Source organism: Passer domesticus (genome assembly GCF_036417665.1).
Source record: "Passer domesticus isolate bPasDom1 chromosome 8 unlocalized genomic scaffold, bPasDom1.hap1 SUPER_8_unloc_1, whole genome shotgun sequence".
Lineage (NCBI taxonomy): Eukaryota > Metazoa > Chordata > Aves > Passeriformes > Passeridae > Passer > Passer domesticus.
The window spans coordinates 925,108-940,830 of NW_026989900.1; the positions used below are offsets into that span (position 1 = coordinate 925,108).

General features: G+C 55.9%; 1 protein-coding gene and 1 pseudogene across 1 annotated transcript; both read right to left on the reverse strand.

Annotated features, from left to right (window-relative positions):
- The window catches only part of LOC135291581 (zinc finger protein 23-like), a 201,810-nt pseudogene that overhangs the window by 97,009 nt on the left and 89,078 nt on the right, over positions 1 to 15,723 (reverse strand).
- Positions 6,256 to 11,629, reverse strand: LOC135291564 (serine/threonine-protein kinase pim-1-like). Its single transcript, XM_064405842.1, has 7 exons — positions 11,562 to 11,629; positions 8,893 to 8,999; positions 8,259 to 8,365; positions 7,774 to 7,887; positions 7,521 to 7,632; positions 6,697 to 6,873; positions 6,256 to 6,449 (listed from the first exon to the last, which is right to left on the reverse strand). Exons 1-7 carry the CDS (start codon positions 11,627 to 11,629, stop codon positions 6,343 to 6,345), a joined length of 792 nt encoding a protein of 263 aa, XP_064261912.1. The 3' UTR covers positions 6,256 to 6,342.

Genomic DNA, 15,723 nt, shown 5'->3' on the forward strand with positions numbered 1-15,723 from the left:
CATCAGCCCCAACAGGTGCTCCATCCCACTCCTCCTGTCCCTGCCACATCCCTGGGCAGGAGCCAGTGCTCCAGCGTGACCTGGGCTTTGCTCTGCACGCAGGTTTGCAGTGCGGACCCTGATGTCCCTGCTCTGCCGAATGCAGCACGAGGATGTGGTGGTGGCAATGGAACGCAAGTGTGGCTGGGACACGCTGCTGTGTGCTGACACCCACCACTATGCCGTGGGTCTGCTGGCCAGGTGAGACCCCCTTCTCCCCGCTGCCTCTGACATTCGTGCTCTGTGCCCAGGGAGCCCCACACAGTCCCTGTGGTCATGAACCACAGGGCCTTGTCACTGAGGGACAGCCAAGCAGAGTGGAAAAGGCTGGGAGAGGAGGGTGCCCATAAGGAGCCGCTTTCCCAAATAGCCCAGGGCCCCGTGCAGGATGCTGGGGAAAGACCAGACCTCTGTGAGTCAGTCCTGGCAGAGGTCTATCCCCCAGCCCGCAGTCTTGGTTACTTTTTCTCCTGCCAGGGAGATGTCCTGTGTCTCCATCCCCTTGCGTTCCCAGATCATTCGCTACCTGCTCCGGCTGCTCAGCACCCAGGAGCCACACTGGGAGCTGCCTGCCCTGGCGTTCCTTGCGGAGGTGAGCCTGATGGCCAGTGCTGCCTCACTGAGCTGCCTCCCAGCTCTCTGCCCTCTCATAGCCACAGCTGCCCGCGCCCTGTGGTGCTGCCTGGGCCCAGCCCTGTGCGGTTCTGGGCTCCTGCCGGCCGGGTCCCCTGACACTGCCCTGTGCCTTTCAGGTCCTCGAGTTGCTGGACTTGAGTGAACATGGTGCTAACAGACTCCAGCAAATCTTGTCAAGGCAGCTGCGGAGCGAGTGCAGGGAGAGGCGTCGCCTGGCACTCAGGGTCCTTTTTGAGATCATTGACGATCCCTCAATGGTGAGAAAGGGGCAGCGCCTGAGGCTGAGCTAGAAAATACATCTCTTGGGCTTGGCTGGGCTCTGGGAACTGGGGCAGATGCTCCCAGCTCTCTTGCCTCCCGGTTCAGCTGCCTGAGTGCTTCGGGACAGACCTTTAGCCTCTGAGCCCTGTGGCAGCAGGATGGATGGTGATTCACAAACTTGTGTTCTGCATAGAGCAAAAAAATGTGGAGCCTGACTGAAAGTCTTGTGGAGCTCCTGTGGGACGCAGATGGAGAGATAGTCAGCATGACAGTCATGCTACTCAGCTTTATCATCTTGGACAATGACATGCTGATACCCAGCCCCATGGCACTGCAGCTGGTTGAGGCGCTCCTGCCACTCTTTGACCATGTAAGGCTTGCTGCTCCCAGCCACGGCCACTGGGTGCTGCCCAGACACTTTTTGCCCTGTGGATTTGCAGGCTGCGCCAAGCTGAGCCCTGTGCAGCTGATGCCAAGGTCTTTTTTTCTTCCTTTCATACAGGAGAATAGCCAGGTGCAGCTGCTCTCCATACTGCTCTTCCGAACATTGGTGACTCTTCCACAGGAAAAGGAAAAAAAGGCCCTGAAGACACACCTGCGCCAGAGCCTGCTGCCACTCTTCTTCCACTGCCACAATGAGAATCAGCGTGTGGCAGAGGTGAGGACTCGTGGGCTGCTGCTGTCCCCCTGGCAGGGGGCTTGGCTGCCTCCTGCCCTGGCGCCTGCCAGGCTGCAGCCTCCTCCAGGCCTTGGCACAGGGATGCGGGTCCTGCACCCTGGGCTGTGGGGCCATCTCCGCGTCTCTGCTGCTCCCCAGGCCTCTCTGGAAACGCTGCTTTGTGTGGTGGAGTTCCTGAAGAGAAGCGATCTTGAAAAACTGGTGAAGGACAAGAAGCTGTGGAAGTTCACTGAGTGCCTGGTAAGGACGGGCTGGAAGCCCCAGCCTCAGCCTGGAGAAGGCCCCTGAGCGCGGTGCTCAGTGTGCGGCGCTGGCAGCTGTGCCCCTGCCCGCTGCTGCACCCAGAGGCCGGGCGGGCTCTTCTCCAGGATGCTATGGGCCCGAGCCGGGGGCCGATGGAGCCTTGGCCTGGCGGGGCTGCGGGATGGGATGGCAGTGCGGCTCCCCGGGCAGCAGCCGGCCCTCTGCCCCCTCCAGAGCCCGGCACCAGCGGCTGCTGGCCGTGCCTCAGGGCTGTGCGGGCAGGGGCTGAGCCCGCGCCAAGCCTTCCCTGCTGCCGCTCTCTGCAGCTGGCAGAGGACACAAGCCGAGTGGCCGAGCACCTGCGCCGGGCCCTGCCGTACCTGCGGAACCCACAGGAGTCCCTGCGAGAGGCGGCCATCAGGTTCATGGGTGAGCCACGAGCCCGGGCTCCCTCCCCGGCCCGCCGCAGCTCGGCCCCAGCCCCGCCCGCTGCCCCGGCAGCGCCGTCCGGGCCTGGTGCCATGGAGCCCTGCCTGGGCTCAGCCCTGCTGCTGCCCTCTGGCAGCCGTGCCCTCGGGCGGCAGCGTGCGACGTGGCCCGGGCTGAGCCCTGCCGGGCCAGCAGGGCGTGTGGCCACAGCGCCGGCAGCGCTGCTGGCAGGGAGCTGTGCCGCTGGGGCCGTGACAGGCTCTGTGTTCCCAGGCATGGCCGGGCGGCACCTGAGGGGGAAGAGTGAAGAGCTCCAGCTCATCTGCAGTGGTGAGTGAGGGCAGCAGGCTGGCAGTGGGGGCTGGCGGGGCCAGCTGCGAGCCCTGCCCCGGCTGCCAAGGGCTCTGCTCCCTGTGCGGACAAGGGGCAGCGTGGGCAGAGCACACAGACATTTCAGGGCCATTGGGGCATTCGTGGCCAGCAGTTTCGGGCTGATCCCGTTGCTCCCTGCTCCCTCCTGGCCATGGCTAGAGTGGGCTGGGATGGCCCTAGCAGGGGGCTCTCCTCAGGTCCCTGCAGATCCAGGATCTGACCATTGCTCTGTTCCTCTCTCTTTCAGCCCTTGAACACCTGACAGAAGACATCAGCAGTGCCGTGTCAGACGCAGCACTTCAAACATTGTATGTCCTCCGGGCACTACAGAGTGGGCGATATTCCGTCTTCCAGAGGCTGCAAAATCAATTCTGCAGGGCATGGAGGACACGGCCTCGTCTGTCAGGGCTCCGCTGGCTGTGCTGCTGGAGCTCTGCAGAGAGCTGATCCCAGAGGCTCTGTCTGCTGGGCTCACCTGAGCCAGCAGGAATTTTCCATTTCTTTCAGATTATTCTTTTCTTCTTCTTGTTTTTTCCTTTAGTATATGAATATAGGATGTGTTGTAATAAACAGACTCCCAGGAGCTTTCTTTTGCTGCCCAGGCTCTGCAGGGCATAGGGGAAGAGGGGGAAAAGGGTGTCTGGGCTCAACAAGCTGCTTAGGCGTGCAGTGTTGCAGATAAAATGGCCAGAAGCCCCTTGGCCTTTGGTGGGTCTGCTGAAGCCTTTGTGCTGCCAACAGAGCAGGTGGGCAGAGGCCGGAGCTGCAGGGATCCCTGTGAGACCGGTACCTGGAGATGGCCACAAGCCCTGTCCCAGGCAGGAACCGCCATCTGTGTCCTCCTTCCTGTGTGCTGCTGGCTGCATTGCTGAGGGCTCCCAGGTGCCTCTGGATGGGGCTCCTCTGGAGCTCCTGGAGGCCTGCGGCGCTGCTGCCGGGCAGCTTGGCCAGGCTGGGGGAGACCCTGAGGGGACGAGGCCATGAAGGGATGAGGGGCAGCAGAAGCCCTGACAGGACAAGGCAGTGGGAAGGCACAAGGCGGGTGGGTGAGGGACTGGGTGGCTCTAACGTTGGCCCGGGGGTGGCAGTGGGTTGGAGACAAAGAGACCACTCACCCTGATTTTCATCTCTGCAAACAGAGAGCGCTTATTCTCAAGCCCTTCATTATAAAGAGCCTTTGAAAAACCCAGTCTGGAAAATGTCATGGATCTGATCTCTACGCCCCTTCAGATTCTGGGCAGTGAAATGCTGCAGCCTTGGGAGAGATGTGACTGGGCGAGGCCCTGTCAGTCACACCAGGGGCTGGTACCGTCACACAGTACAAGCCAGCCTGTGCTGTGACACACAGCAACAGAGTGCAAGGCACAGCTCCTGGTGCTCCCCATGAACCTCAGCTCTGGGAGCACTGTCTGCCCCAAGCTCCAGGGGCTGCAGTGGGAGCCTGGCTGGGCTCTGCCCTGGGGCCATCCTGCAGGGACAGCTGGAAACAGGGAGCATTCAGCTGCCACAAACAGCCAAGCCAGGGCTGCAGGGCAGCTGCTCCAGCCCGGACTGCACTGCTGTGTGCTGTGCTCTGGGGCTGGGGCTCCCCACACAGGGGACTGGACTGGAGTGCCAGAGGAGACAGAGAAGCTTCAGCTTCAGCCTCACTGAGGTGGGTGCATTGGCTGGGAAGAGTGGGGAGGCTCAAGGGGATTCACAGAGCTCATCCAGCTGCAAGGACAAGGAAAAGGGAGTGGGAACTCAGCAGTGAGGAGAGCTGAGGGCTGGAGAGTGGCTCTGAATGACACTAAAATGCCACTGGACCTCTGAGACATTGCTGCTCCTCAGCCAGTGACAGCATGAGTCCCTAAACCTGGGGCTCAGCCTTCCTTGTGGTCAGGGGCAACACGGAAGGCCAGCAAGTGATGGAGACAGCAATGGGCTGGGAATTCACTGGGGGAAAAAAGGGAGCAGTTGAGAAGTAAAAGGCAGGTGGGGGAGAGAACTGTTCAGAGAAGGGCTGAGCTACATCTTGAGCAAGCTGAAAAATGTCATTTGGAGTCATCCCAGATTGATTTGATTTCAGAAGATATTGAACAAGTTTAATTTTTGGGAGGTGTCACTCTACAAACTTTTTAGCTGTGTTGCCAAAATGCTCAAGCAAGTCTGTGCTGCAGGTGACACCATTTCTTCTTTGGCTGATTCCGGCCCCGTGCTGAGCTCCAGCAGAGCCCTGGCAGAGCCCAGAACAGCCTCAGCATCCGCAGAGCCCGGCTGCAAGGAGAGAAAGCGGAAACTGCCCGTCAGCTGAGGGCTCCTGTCCCCTTGTCCCAGCTGCCCGCGGTGCCCAGGCCATGCTGGCTGTGCCCAGAGCAGTGCCCAGAGCTGCCCATCAGTGCTGCCTTGGGGAGCAGGGCAGGAGGGCAGGACATGTGCCCAGCCTGCAGCCAGCCATGGCACATCCACCTGCTCAGCAGCTGCCCAGAGCAGGATGCTCCTGTGCTCGCTGCCATCTCCCAAAAGCTCTGATCCCACCCTGCCAAGCAGACGGGGACCCACCTCATGCCATCCATGACTGGAAGAAAAGCTGGTCCCAAACGATGTCCTCAGCCTGCTCCAAGGGCACGGCCCATCCACGCCGCAGCTGCTCCCAAGAACTTCCCGATCCAGACTGGACCAACCAGAATGCTTCCTCTAGAAAAACAAACAACAAATTGTTGAATATAGATTACAGACAAAAAGGGAAAAAAAGAACAAAGGTAAAAATCATATCTCTGTGAGGGGATTGAGGAAGGCCCAGGCCCTGCATGCCAGGGAAAAACCCAGCCATGTGTGAGCAAAGCCCAGGCTTTCTCCCTTCCCCCTGCACTGCCCCCCACAATAACCGTGATCCCAAAGCAAACAAGGGCAGTGGAGCTGCCCAAGCCCTTCCCTGCCTGCACAGCAAAGCACCTGTGCACAGATTTGGGAGTCCCACCTTTGCTCCCACCACAGGGGTTTGTTTGTGTTGGGCTGGCTGCCCCAGCCCCAGCCCCAGCCCGGGGCACGGTGGGTGCTGGGGGCTGTTGGCAGGGCCAGGAGCCCACTCCCATTTCATACCCACCCCAGCCCATGCCCCCAGCCCTGCCAAAAGCAGCTGGGCAGCCGACTGAAGGATCAGCTGCATCTGCCCCCGCAAAGGGGGGAACCTTTGCTTCCCAGCCAGGCTGGGCAATGCCCAAATCTGGGAGCATTTCCCCAGGTGTGGACTCATCTGCAAACTCCCTGTGGAGTTTGGCTTTGAAGAAGGTGCCACAATCAAAGTGCATCACCTTCAACTGCTGGTGGCCAGGTTGAGGAAGAGGTTGTCATCCTTCATGTCATCCTTCATGTCATCCTCGCTGTCTCCTGCAGCAGCAGCCCCACCCGGTACAGCTTCTCTGGGGGCTCCTTCTCCTTCCCTGGGGTGAGACCAGGCTGTCAGGGCTCTGCCCAGGGCCCCAGCTGTCAGGGAACCAGGACAAGCAAAACCTGCTTGGATGGCAGCCACCAGGGCTGGGCAGAGCAGCTCAGCTCCAGCACAAGGGCTGCATGTTCCCATCCCATGACCCTGGTGCAGTGACACGGGCTGGGTTCCTTTGCTTCTCATTGCCAAGGCATGTGTGCAGCTGTAACTTACCAGGGCCATGGATCAAAGTGTGCCTGTGGCTCTCTCCCTTCTTCTAGGGCAGATGAACATCCTGCATCCAAGGATGACAGAACACCTCTTCTAATGAGGGTCTGGCCAAGGGGTGCATGGATAAACACCACCCGATCAGATTTTGGCAGTCTGGGGAGAGAAACCAGAAACTGCCCGTCAGCTGGAGAAGGCTCCTGTCTGCTTTGCCCCACTATTCCATGCCCAGGCCATGCTGGATGCGCTCAGAGCTGGGCCTGAACTTTCCCATCAATTCTTGGTTTTGGGGGAGAGCAGGACATGTGCCACCTCCTCAGCAGCTACCAGAACGGGATGCTCCCGAGCCCGCTGCTGTCTCCCAGCACTGGTATTGCACCCATGCCCAGAGAAGAGGATTCACCTGGAGAGAGCCGTTGTGGCAGCGAGAGCTGGCCCCAGCTGAAGTTCCAGCCCCTCCTGAAAGGCATCTTCCCACAGACCATCTCGTGCAGCAGGATGCCCAGGGACCAGATGGTAGCTGGCTCGCCATGGTACCAGCCAAAGCGGGTCCATTCCGGGGGGCTGTATGATGGTGTTCCTGTGGAATACAGATGGAGTTCATCAGGGGGATGCTGCTGCTCCCAGAGCCTGGCCCCAGCATCCCTGGGCGGGCGGGGGCTGCATCAGTGGCACACAGGGTGACCACTGTCCTCTCACCAGCATCTGGGACTGGTGTACAAACTTGGGATTGCAAAAGAAGCCACTGGTGTGGGAAGGCGACAGTGGAAGCCCTGGCTAGGCCTGACCATGACACGCAAAGGAAATACCCACTGCGTGCTGGGGAAAAACCATGCCCTCATTCTCCCTGCCTGCATTGCCCCAAACATATTATAAAGGCAAGACAAACAGGGCAAGTGGAGCAGTCCAAGCCCTTCCTCTTGCCTGCACACAAACCGGCTGGGACACATGTTCTGACCTCCCTCTCTGCTACCCCCACCCTCGACTGTTTTTGTCAGGCTGGCTGCCCCAGCCCAGCCCCAGTCCTGGGCACAGTGGTGGGCAAAGCCTGCCAGCAGGGCTGGAAGATGGCTCCCCACCCAGCCCTGCTCTAAAGCAACTCAGCTGCAGATTCAGTCCCCTGAGTGGCAGCAAAAGGGAGAATCCCCGCTGCCACACCCAGCTTGGGCTGTGAGATGTTGGGCCAAGAGATGCCCGGAGCGGGAGCACAGCCCTGTGTAGGCTCACCTGCAAAGTGAGTGTAGGCTGTCTCTTGTAGGTAGGTGCCACAGCCAAAGTCAATCAATTTGGCCTGCCCGGTGGCCAGGTCAACCAGGATGTTCTCTGCTTTGATGTCGCGGTGCAGGACCCCGCAGCTGGTGCAGTGCCGCACGGCCTCCAGCACCTGGCGGAACAGCTGCCGCGCCACCTCCTCGCGCAGGAACCCCCGTGCTTGAATGAAATGCAGGAGGTCCTGAGACTGCTCTGGCCGCTCCAGCACCATCACAATGTCGCTGGGGAGCTCAAGCCACTCCAGCAGCTGGACGACACCAGGGAAGCCAGTGGACACCTTGTCCTGCAGCACAACCTCCAGGGGAGCGCTGGTGCCGTCGGGCTGCGGGAGGAGCACGATGCCGTCAGGGGGGCCGATGCTGGGCCAGGGCTGGGCAACCCCTCAGCCAGCCCGGGATGCTCTGCGCCCTGCGCTGGCCCCACGCCCGCTCCCCCTCGGGATGTCCTGGCGGCTTCCACCATGCCAGGGCTCGACTCATCCCCGCCTGGCACGGCCCGGCTTCTCCCGCTGTCCCGGCTCACTCACCAGCTCGCTCCAGTGCCAGATGCGGTTCCGTGGCACCCTTTTGATGGCCACCTGCAAGCCAAGGGGAGCAGCGGGCTCAGCTCAACGCCCGCCCTGCCCAGCCCCATCCTCCTTCTCCTCCTCCTACGCCCCCTCCTACTCCACCCACCGCCCGCCCCGCCGCTCACCGGGGCGCCGTCCGAGAGCCGCGTCCCCGAGCACACTCTGCCGAATCCTCCACGCCCCAGCAGGGAACCCAGCCGGTACCGCTCCTGCAGGGCCTCCTGCGCCTTCCCTGCGGGTGGGACGCGGCTGTCAGCGCTCGGCCCGGGGCCAGCAACGGCCCCCGAGCGCCCCTCACCCGCCCCGGCCCGGCCAACCCCCGGCGTTCGCTCTTTGCAACGCGACCCGGGAGCCGCGGGGCCGGGGGCCGCGCTGCCGAGCGGCGGAGCTCGGGCCGGGCAAGCCGCAGCGGAGGCGGCGGGAGCGGCTGCGCCGCGTGTGTCCTCCGCGGGCCCCGGGAGGAGCCGGGGCCGGGGCCGGGGCCGGGGCCGCGGTCGGGGCCGGGATCGGGCCAGGCGGAGCCAAAAGCCGGCAATACCACCCCAGCCCCAGGCACTGATCCCCGCCCAGCAGCGCCACCGCCAGCACGGCCAGAGCTGGGCTGGGACCAGACCTCGGTGGGACGGCCGGGGGCGGGCAGGGGGCAGCCCCGCCCGGGGCCGGGGGCGGGCCGGGGGCATGGCCCGGCCGGGCACGGGGAGAGGGAGGTGGGGAGAGGAGAGGAGGGGGACGCCGGGAAGGGGAGAGCGGGAGAGGTACGGGGAAGCGGGAGAGGGAGAGGAGAAGGAAATCGAAAGTTTTTTCTCTCGCTGTCGCTGCCGCTGCCGCTGCTGCCGCTGCCGCTGCCGCTGCCGCTGCTGCCGCTGCTGCAACTGAAGCTCCGGGGCCGTTTGTCCCCGTGTCCGTTTGTCCGTTGCCCGCTCGCCCCCGCCCCGAGCCCCACGTTCCCCGAGGGCAGCCCCTGAGCCTGTCCAAACACGGGAACTTTGCGGAGTTCAGCCAAGAGCCAGAGTCTGGACTCCTGCACAGTGGCTCAGGAATCCCCTCGGTCGCTGCTGTGCATTGTCCCTGCTGAGGGTCAAACACTCTCAGAGCGCATTCCCTGAATGCAGAATTTGTACCTGACACAAACACTGCACTTACCTCTCCAACATTGCTTTCCAAGGAAAACAGGGGAAGCCAAACTGTGTGTAGGTCATGGTATCTTAAAATGTCTAAAACTTGCCAACTCATGGATCTTAGCGGTGAGATCTGTTTGGAATTAATGGGATGGACAACTAGTGCAAGATGGAAAAGGGGAGCATAAAAATAAATTGAGAAAAACGTCTTGAATTGTTTCAATTTTCATTTAATTTCTTAAAAGCTCTTTCAGTTTTTCCAGAATCTTCTCCTCAGTCCTGTTTGCTTTTTCCATGAACCTTTCCAGGAGAACGAGGTGCAGCTTCTGTCACAAGGTGTGCCACCAACTGCAGCTTTCCACACTGTGTGTGCAGCACAACTCTTGCAGCAAAGCAGGACAAATATTCGAAGAATTTTGCAGCTTGTTCTTTTCTTTTCCTTGTGGGCTGGGCAGTTGTGCCATTGGTAAGGTTTTCATTGTTACTGTTCTACCCTAAGAAAACATGACAGGCTACCAAGAACTCCTGGGGAATGCAAGCCTGACTGAATGCAAAGAAAGAATCTGCAGAGCCTGCAGCCAGAAGTGGAGAGCTGTGTGATCATCATTCCAACACCCCCAAGGACATCTTGAAAGTGATCTAGAAGATGAAAATGGGCTGACAGAGGGAGTTTGTTTCTGTGCTCACTTCAGATTCTGCTACATCTGAAATCAATTCTACAGTCGCCATCTAAATCAAGAGTACAATCAGTTCATGAAAAGCCCCAGAACAATCTGCACCTCTCAGGAGATGACTGAAAGAATCTGAAAAGGAAAAATGCAGGAGAAATGCATTTCTCAGCACTGCAGTATTTGCCTACCTGAAACCCTCCTCCATTTCCTCCCCATGCCTGGATCTGGCAGTGTCAGTTCTGTATTCGGTGGTGCCTCCAGCCCTGAATCCCCTCATCTACAGCCTGAGGAACCAGGAGCTCAAGGCTGCAGTGTGGAGACTGATGACTGGACATCTTAGGAAGCATTAAACTGATTGCCAATTTCTGCAAATCACTTGTAACAAAATTAATTTTTGATAGTTCTGTTGGTTTGGTTCTTTGATTTCCCTGTCTTTTTTTTTATTTTAATATTCTTCCTAAATCTAGATCATTGTTTCTGCTATTTCTGACTTTGTTTCTCTCCACATTCACCGTGGCCGCAGACTGTGACAATGAGGAGCTGTGCACTCAGTGGCTTTAGATGAATTAAGAATCTCCCAGCAGAGTTTTCTTCAGGGATGCCCTTTTGTTGCCTTCTCTGGAGCTGCAGCAGCAATGTCTGTGTGCAGAGCTGGGGGCAGATCAGTGCTGGCACAGCAGCTGTGCCCAGCAGCAGCAGCAGCACTTGGTGTTGCCAGTGCTGCTGCCGTGGCCCTGCCCCGCTGCCCTGGTGGCCCTGGTGTTGCTGCAGGGCCTGAGTGCTCTCGGGGCCGGGCACAGTCCTGGGGGTGGCAGTGCCGGGGCTGCAGCAGGGACAGGCCATGGGCACTGCTGGGGCAGCGCTGAGGCCTCAGGCCAGGCCCTGGGGGCTCCAGGCTCCTTGCCCAGGCTCTCTCAAGAACACGGCCAGGCCAATGCTCAGCACAGAAAAGCCCCAGGCTGAGCAGCCCCAGGCTGGCCGTGGGCAGGCTGGGGGCAAACAGCATGGCTGGGGCTCTGCAAGGGCCCTGGGGGAGACGGGAGGGAGCAGCAGAGCAGGGGCTGATCCATCCCCAGTGCGCTGCACAGCCCAGGGCAGTGTCCCAGAGCGTCCTCATGGAGCTGCCAACAACATCCCCCCTCTGCAGCCCTGGCCTCTCCCCCAGCTCACACAGGTGCCCCATCCTTGCAGGCACAGCCACGGCAGCACTGGCTCAGGAGCCCCTGTTTGCATTGCACAGAGCAGGCGGGAGCACCCCCATGCTGTTGCTTGTGGGGACATGAACCTGAGGGAGCACAAATGCCATCAGCCCCTGGGGCCAGCAAGGGCTGGGGGACGGCAAGGAAACCACGCAGGTTTATTGTGACAAACAATTGAGATCATCAAGTCCAACCTGCACCCTAACACTACCTTGTCTACCCAGGGTATCATCCAGTTAACTTAACCACCACTCCCTCATGTGCTTTCAACCAGACTTGTCTTCCACACCCCTCACCAGCCTTGTTGCCCTTGTCTGGACACGCTCCAGCCCCTCCATGTCCTTCCTAATTTGGGGGGCCCAGAACTGGACACAGCACTCAAGGTGCTGCCCAACCAGTGCTGAGCACAGGAGAAGAATCACTGCCCTGCTCCTGCTGACCACACCATTCCTGATCCAGGCCAGAAGCCATTGCCCTTCTTGCCCACCTGGGCACACTGCTGCCTCATGTCCAGCCTGCTGTCCATCAGTCCCTGCAGGTCCCTTTCTGCCTGGCTGCTGTCCAGCCACTCTGTCCCCAGCCTGCAGTGCTGCAGGGGTTGTTGTGGCCAAAGATCAGGAGCTGGTACTTAGTCTTGTTCAACCTCACCTTGTTGGATTTGGGCCCTGGATCCAGCCTGTCCAGGGCCCTCTGCAGAGCCCTCCTGCCCTCCAGCAAATCCACACTCACACCCAGCTTGGTGTCATCTGCAAATTTGCTGATCGTGCACTCAATCCCCTCATGCAGATCATCAGTGCAGATATTGAAATCCACGCCAGGCTGGCTCTGATCCCTTGGCCATCCTGTGGGTGCCCTGTGATGGCTCTCAAGGTGATCTGTTCCATAACCTTGCCGGGCACCCAGGTCAGGCTGACAGGCCTGGAGTTCCCCAGATCCTCCTTCCAGCCCTTCTTGGGGATGGGCTCACATTGGCACCTCCACTCCTCTGGGACCTCCCTGCTGAGCCAGGACTGATGGTAAATGATGGAGAGCAGCTTGGGGAGATCATCCACCAGCTCCATCAGCCCTCTAGGATGGATCCCCTCTGCTCCCAGAGACACCTGTGAGCACCTGAGTGGCTCAGCAGGTCCCCAGCTGCTTCCTCCTGGATTCCAGGGGGCTGTTCTGCTCCCTGTGCCCATCTACCAGCTCAGGAGAACACTTGTCCTGAGGATGGCCTGTCTTATTGTTGAAAACTGAGGCAAAGAAAGGGTGAAGTACCTCAGCCCATTCTTCATCTTTGGTAACCATATCCCTCACAATAAGAAATGCAGGTTATCATTACCCCTCCTTTTGCCATTAATGTGCTTATAAATACATAATAATTATCCTTCACAGAAGTATCCAATTAAGTCCTAATTGATCTTTCAGCTCTCTAATTTTTCTATCTGCACAACCTAACAACGTCCGTAAACATTTCTTGATTTACCTCCCTCTATGTCCAAAGGTGATGCACCCTCTTTTTAACCCCTAAATTCCTGCAAAAGCTCCATGCCCAGCCAGGCCAGTCATTTCCCCCTACTCTGGGTCATCTTTCTGCACAAAGCGACAGCCTACTCTTGCTCCATCAAGGTTTCTTTGCTGAAGTTTGTTCATCCTTCCTGGAACCCTGTGTTTTAAGGGCTGTTTCCCTTTGACACGATCCGTCCTAAGGATGTGATTTGTGGAGGTTCTTTTTCACTGATCTCAGGGTGCAAAAACTGACACGACAAGGGGATTTGCAGTAAAATCAAAATACATGTACTTTTATTAAATAGCCATAGCAAAGATGCGTTAGAGAAGGGGAATAAAGAAAGGGAAAAGAATAAGGAAAAGAAAAAGAAGAGAGGAAAGGCAAGGAGGTATATAGCTACCAGACGTGCGGATGACAAAGTTCCTTGAAGTCCGGTCGACAAAGAGCCTGTCGTCTTCACGTCAGGGGAGATCTCCAAGATATCAGTCAGCTCTAACCTTTTTTATAGTCCTTTTGAAATGGGGGAAGGGGACACATTTCAAAATAGTCTATGGATAAAGGGTACAAGGAGTCCATCAGTAGTCCATCAGGAGCAGGTGTCGTCAGCAGCAGATGTCGTAGGCAAGAACCATTGTGTTCTCGGTCCAGTGTTCGCTTGCAAAACTTGCTTTGGTCCCCACGCACACCTTCCCTCACCCTACGGTGGGGATTTCAGTCTTAGTTCTTTTGGGAAGAAGAGGGGAGCTTTTCCATGTAGGGGTCGCATGTCTCAGTCCTTGAGGGAGAAACCTTCTCCCATCTCAGTCCATCTGTCACGGTGGTTGATGTACGGTGAATGGAGGGTCCTTTTGTGCTGACCTCCGGGAAGGTCATTTCAGAGAGAAAGTCCAGCCAAGTCAGAAGGGTGGAGAAATTCCAGCACTAGCGTTGCTAGGTGATGCAGGCGAAGGAGAGCACACTGCCCCTTCTCGGGTGCAGTGTTCCATGAGTTGAGCAAACACACCCATAGGCAATAATCTGGCTTGATGGACCAGACAGACCTGGATTTTCAGAACAGGATCTTTCCCTTTCCCCGGTGGTCTTGGCTTTCATGACGATCGAGAGGCAAAAAATGAGGGAAGTTTTGGACAGACACTCACACGACCCCATGACTCACGATTGTCTTGAAAGGGTCTTCATCAGCAGGTCTCAAGTCTCCTTCACGCTGGTAGCATACCTCAGAAAACAGGGACAGTATGACAGAGAGGGAGGAAAAGAGAAGGAAAGATAAGAAGAAATAAAAGAAGGGCGAAAAAGAGAAGCAATTAGCAAAACAAAATCAAAACAATTTTTTAGCAAATAATTAAATAATAATTGAAAATTATCAAAATAATATTATAGCTTGAATAATTGGAACAAACTCACAAATTATTATAATGGCATTATAGCTTAAATAATTTGAAAAATCACAAATGGTAATAATCAAATCAAATAATCAAAATAAAATCACAAATGGCCAAAAGTAAAAGCAATAATTAAGTAACAAAATGAATATAAATTTAACAAAATCACAAGATGGAAGGTAAAAGGTTTTTCAAAACACATCTACTGATTCATAATCGCCTTGTGTCAATTGTCTTGGGGACGTCCATAGTAAAAAGGACATCAGCCAAATTGTGTGCATTAATTATGGACGTCAGTCTTGTTAACCGTTTCATCATTCTCCAATTCATGACAAACAAGATTGCTGACAAAACAAAACCAATTGAAACCAGGATCAAAAGGACAACAATAGGATGACACATGGTGTTCAGGACACTTGTGGCAGTTGGTGACCACCCAAAAAGAGTATCCCACCACTTGTGTTCAGCATCTCTCTTTACTCTTTCCATGACACGATGTATTTGTTTTACATTGTGATGAACAGTTACCAGGGTCTTCTGCCCATCTTTCTTGATCTTTCTCAGTATCTCAGCCAGGTCCTGGTGGAGCAGCAACTGCCTTACCAAAGTGAGGTTCATCCCAATTGGAGTAGGTATCAATTTGTGAATCAGGGTGTAATTGGATTGCAAAAGCTGGTGAGAGGTAACTGGAGCTACATAAGAAAAATCATATCCTACAATTCTGGTAAAATTACAAGCGCAGAAATTTGAATGATTCTTAGTATCCACTACTACATTTTCTACAAATACAAGATCACAGGCAGTTCTAAAGCATGCACATCCATTGCCTATGTATATGAGAACTGTTTCAGAAGTCTCGTTAGGATGTATTTCAAAGTGACAGATATTCTGCTCTGTGTCCAGACAGATGTCCTGGGCTATGATTGCATTGCTTTCACAGATGAACCCTTGTTGTTCACGGACAATACAAGATTCCAGATTGACAGTTTGCCATTTGTTGTTAATCTGACGGGCCCATTCCCTATGCTCCGAAGGATAGAGAATAGCTCCGTCATGATTTATCCCTAATGCTATAATAGGAAAAACCAAATGCACTGAAGCACTGCGTATGGTTAACACAAAAGCCGTGGCCACGTTTGAAATGGGGTCATAAGTGAAATTTACCAAATTCCACCAGGATTGGAATTCTCTTTCAAAGTCAGTAGCACTGTCCCAGATTATTTTTCAAATTTCAGTGGGAAAAGTGCCTTCTTCACCTTCTTTTATAATTGAGGCAGCAACTGACTGCATCCACAATTGAGCCCGAACACAGCTGAGAGCCAAGGAAACATTATTTTGTGTGGCATTGAGTGCATCAATCAACAATTTGTGGTTGTTTACATTTACCTTTTCCCAATTTGGTAGTATGTTTGATAGCAGCCACTGATGTGTTAAGGATGATTGCAGTGGTTGCTGTAATTTGGTCAGATTTTTACTTGTAGCAGCCAATTTGTTCATTATTATTTAATTTACTTGTTAAGTGTAATGTTATCACTTTGTGTTACCATAAAGGGAAGGGAAAACATTATATTTGTTGTACAATGCTAGTGTTATCATGGTTTCTCAGGTCTCCATGTCCCACGGAGTTCTTCTGTAAAAATAAGCACAACAGAATCTACTACGAAGAGGCAGAAAGAGTTAGAACAATGGGGTTGTCAGAGAGGTTTTTAACACCAGTGGTACTTCCCC

What these genes read in the sequence shown, in the direction of transcription:
- LOC135291564 (XM_064405842.1), bottom strand. Translation starts at nt 11,629, where the DNA reads ATGAGGCAGCAGTGTGCCCAGGTGGGCAAGAAGGGCAATGGCTTCTGG. An exon ending in TCTCCCTCTCCCGCTTCCCC is followed by an intron (nt 8,366 to 8,892) that starts GTACCTCTCCCG and finishes TCCCACCCGCAG; the next exon opens with GGAAGGCGCAGGAGGCCCTG. An exon ending in GCCACAACGGCTCTCTCCAG is followed by an intron (nt 6,450 to 6,696) that starts GTGAATCCTCTT and finishes TTCTCTCCCCAG; the next exon opens with ACTGCCAAAATCTGATCGGG.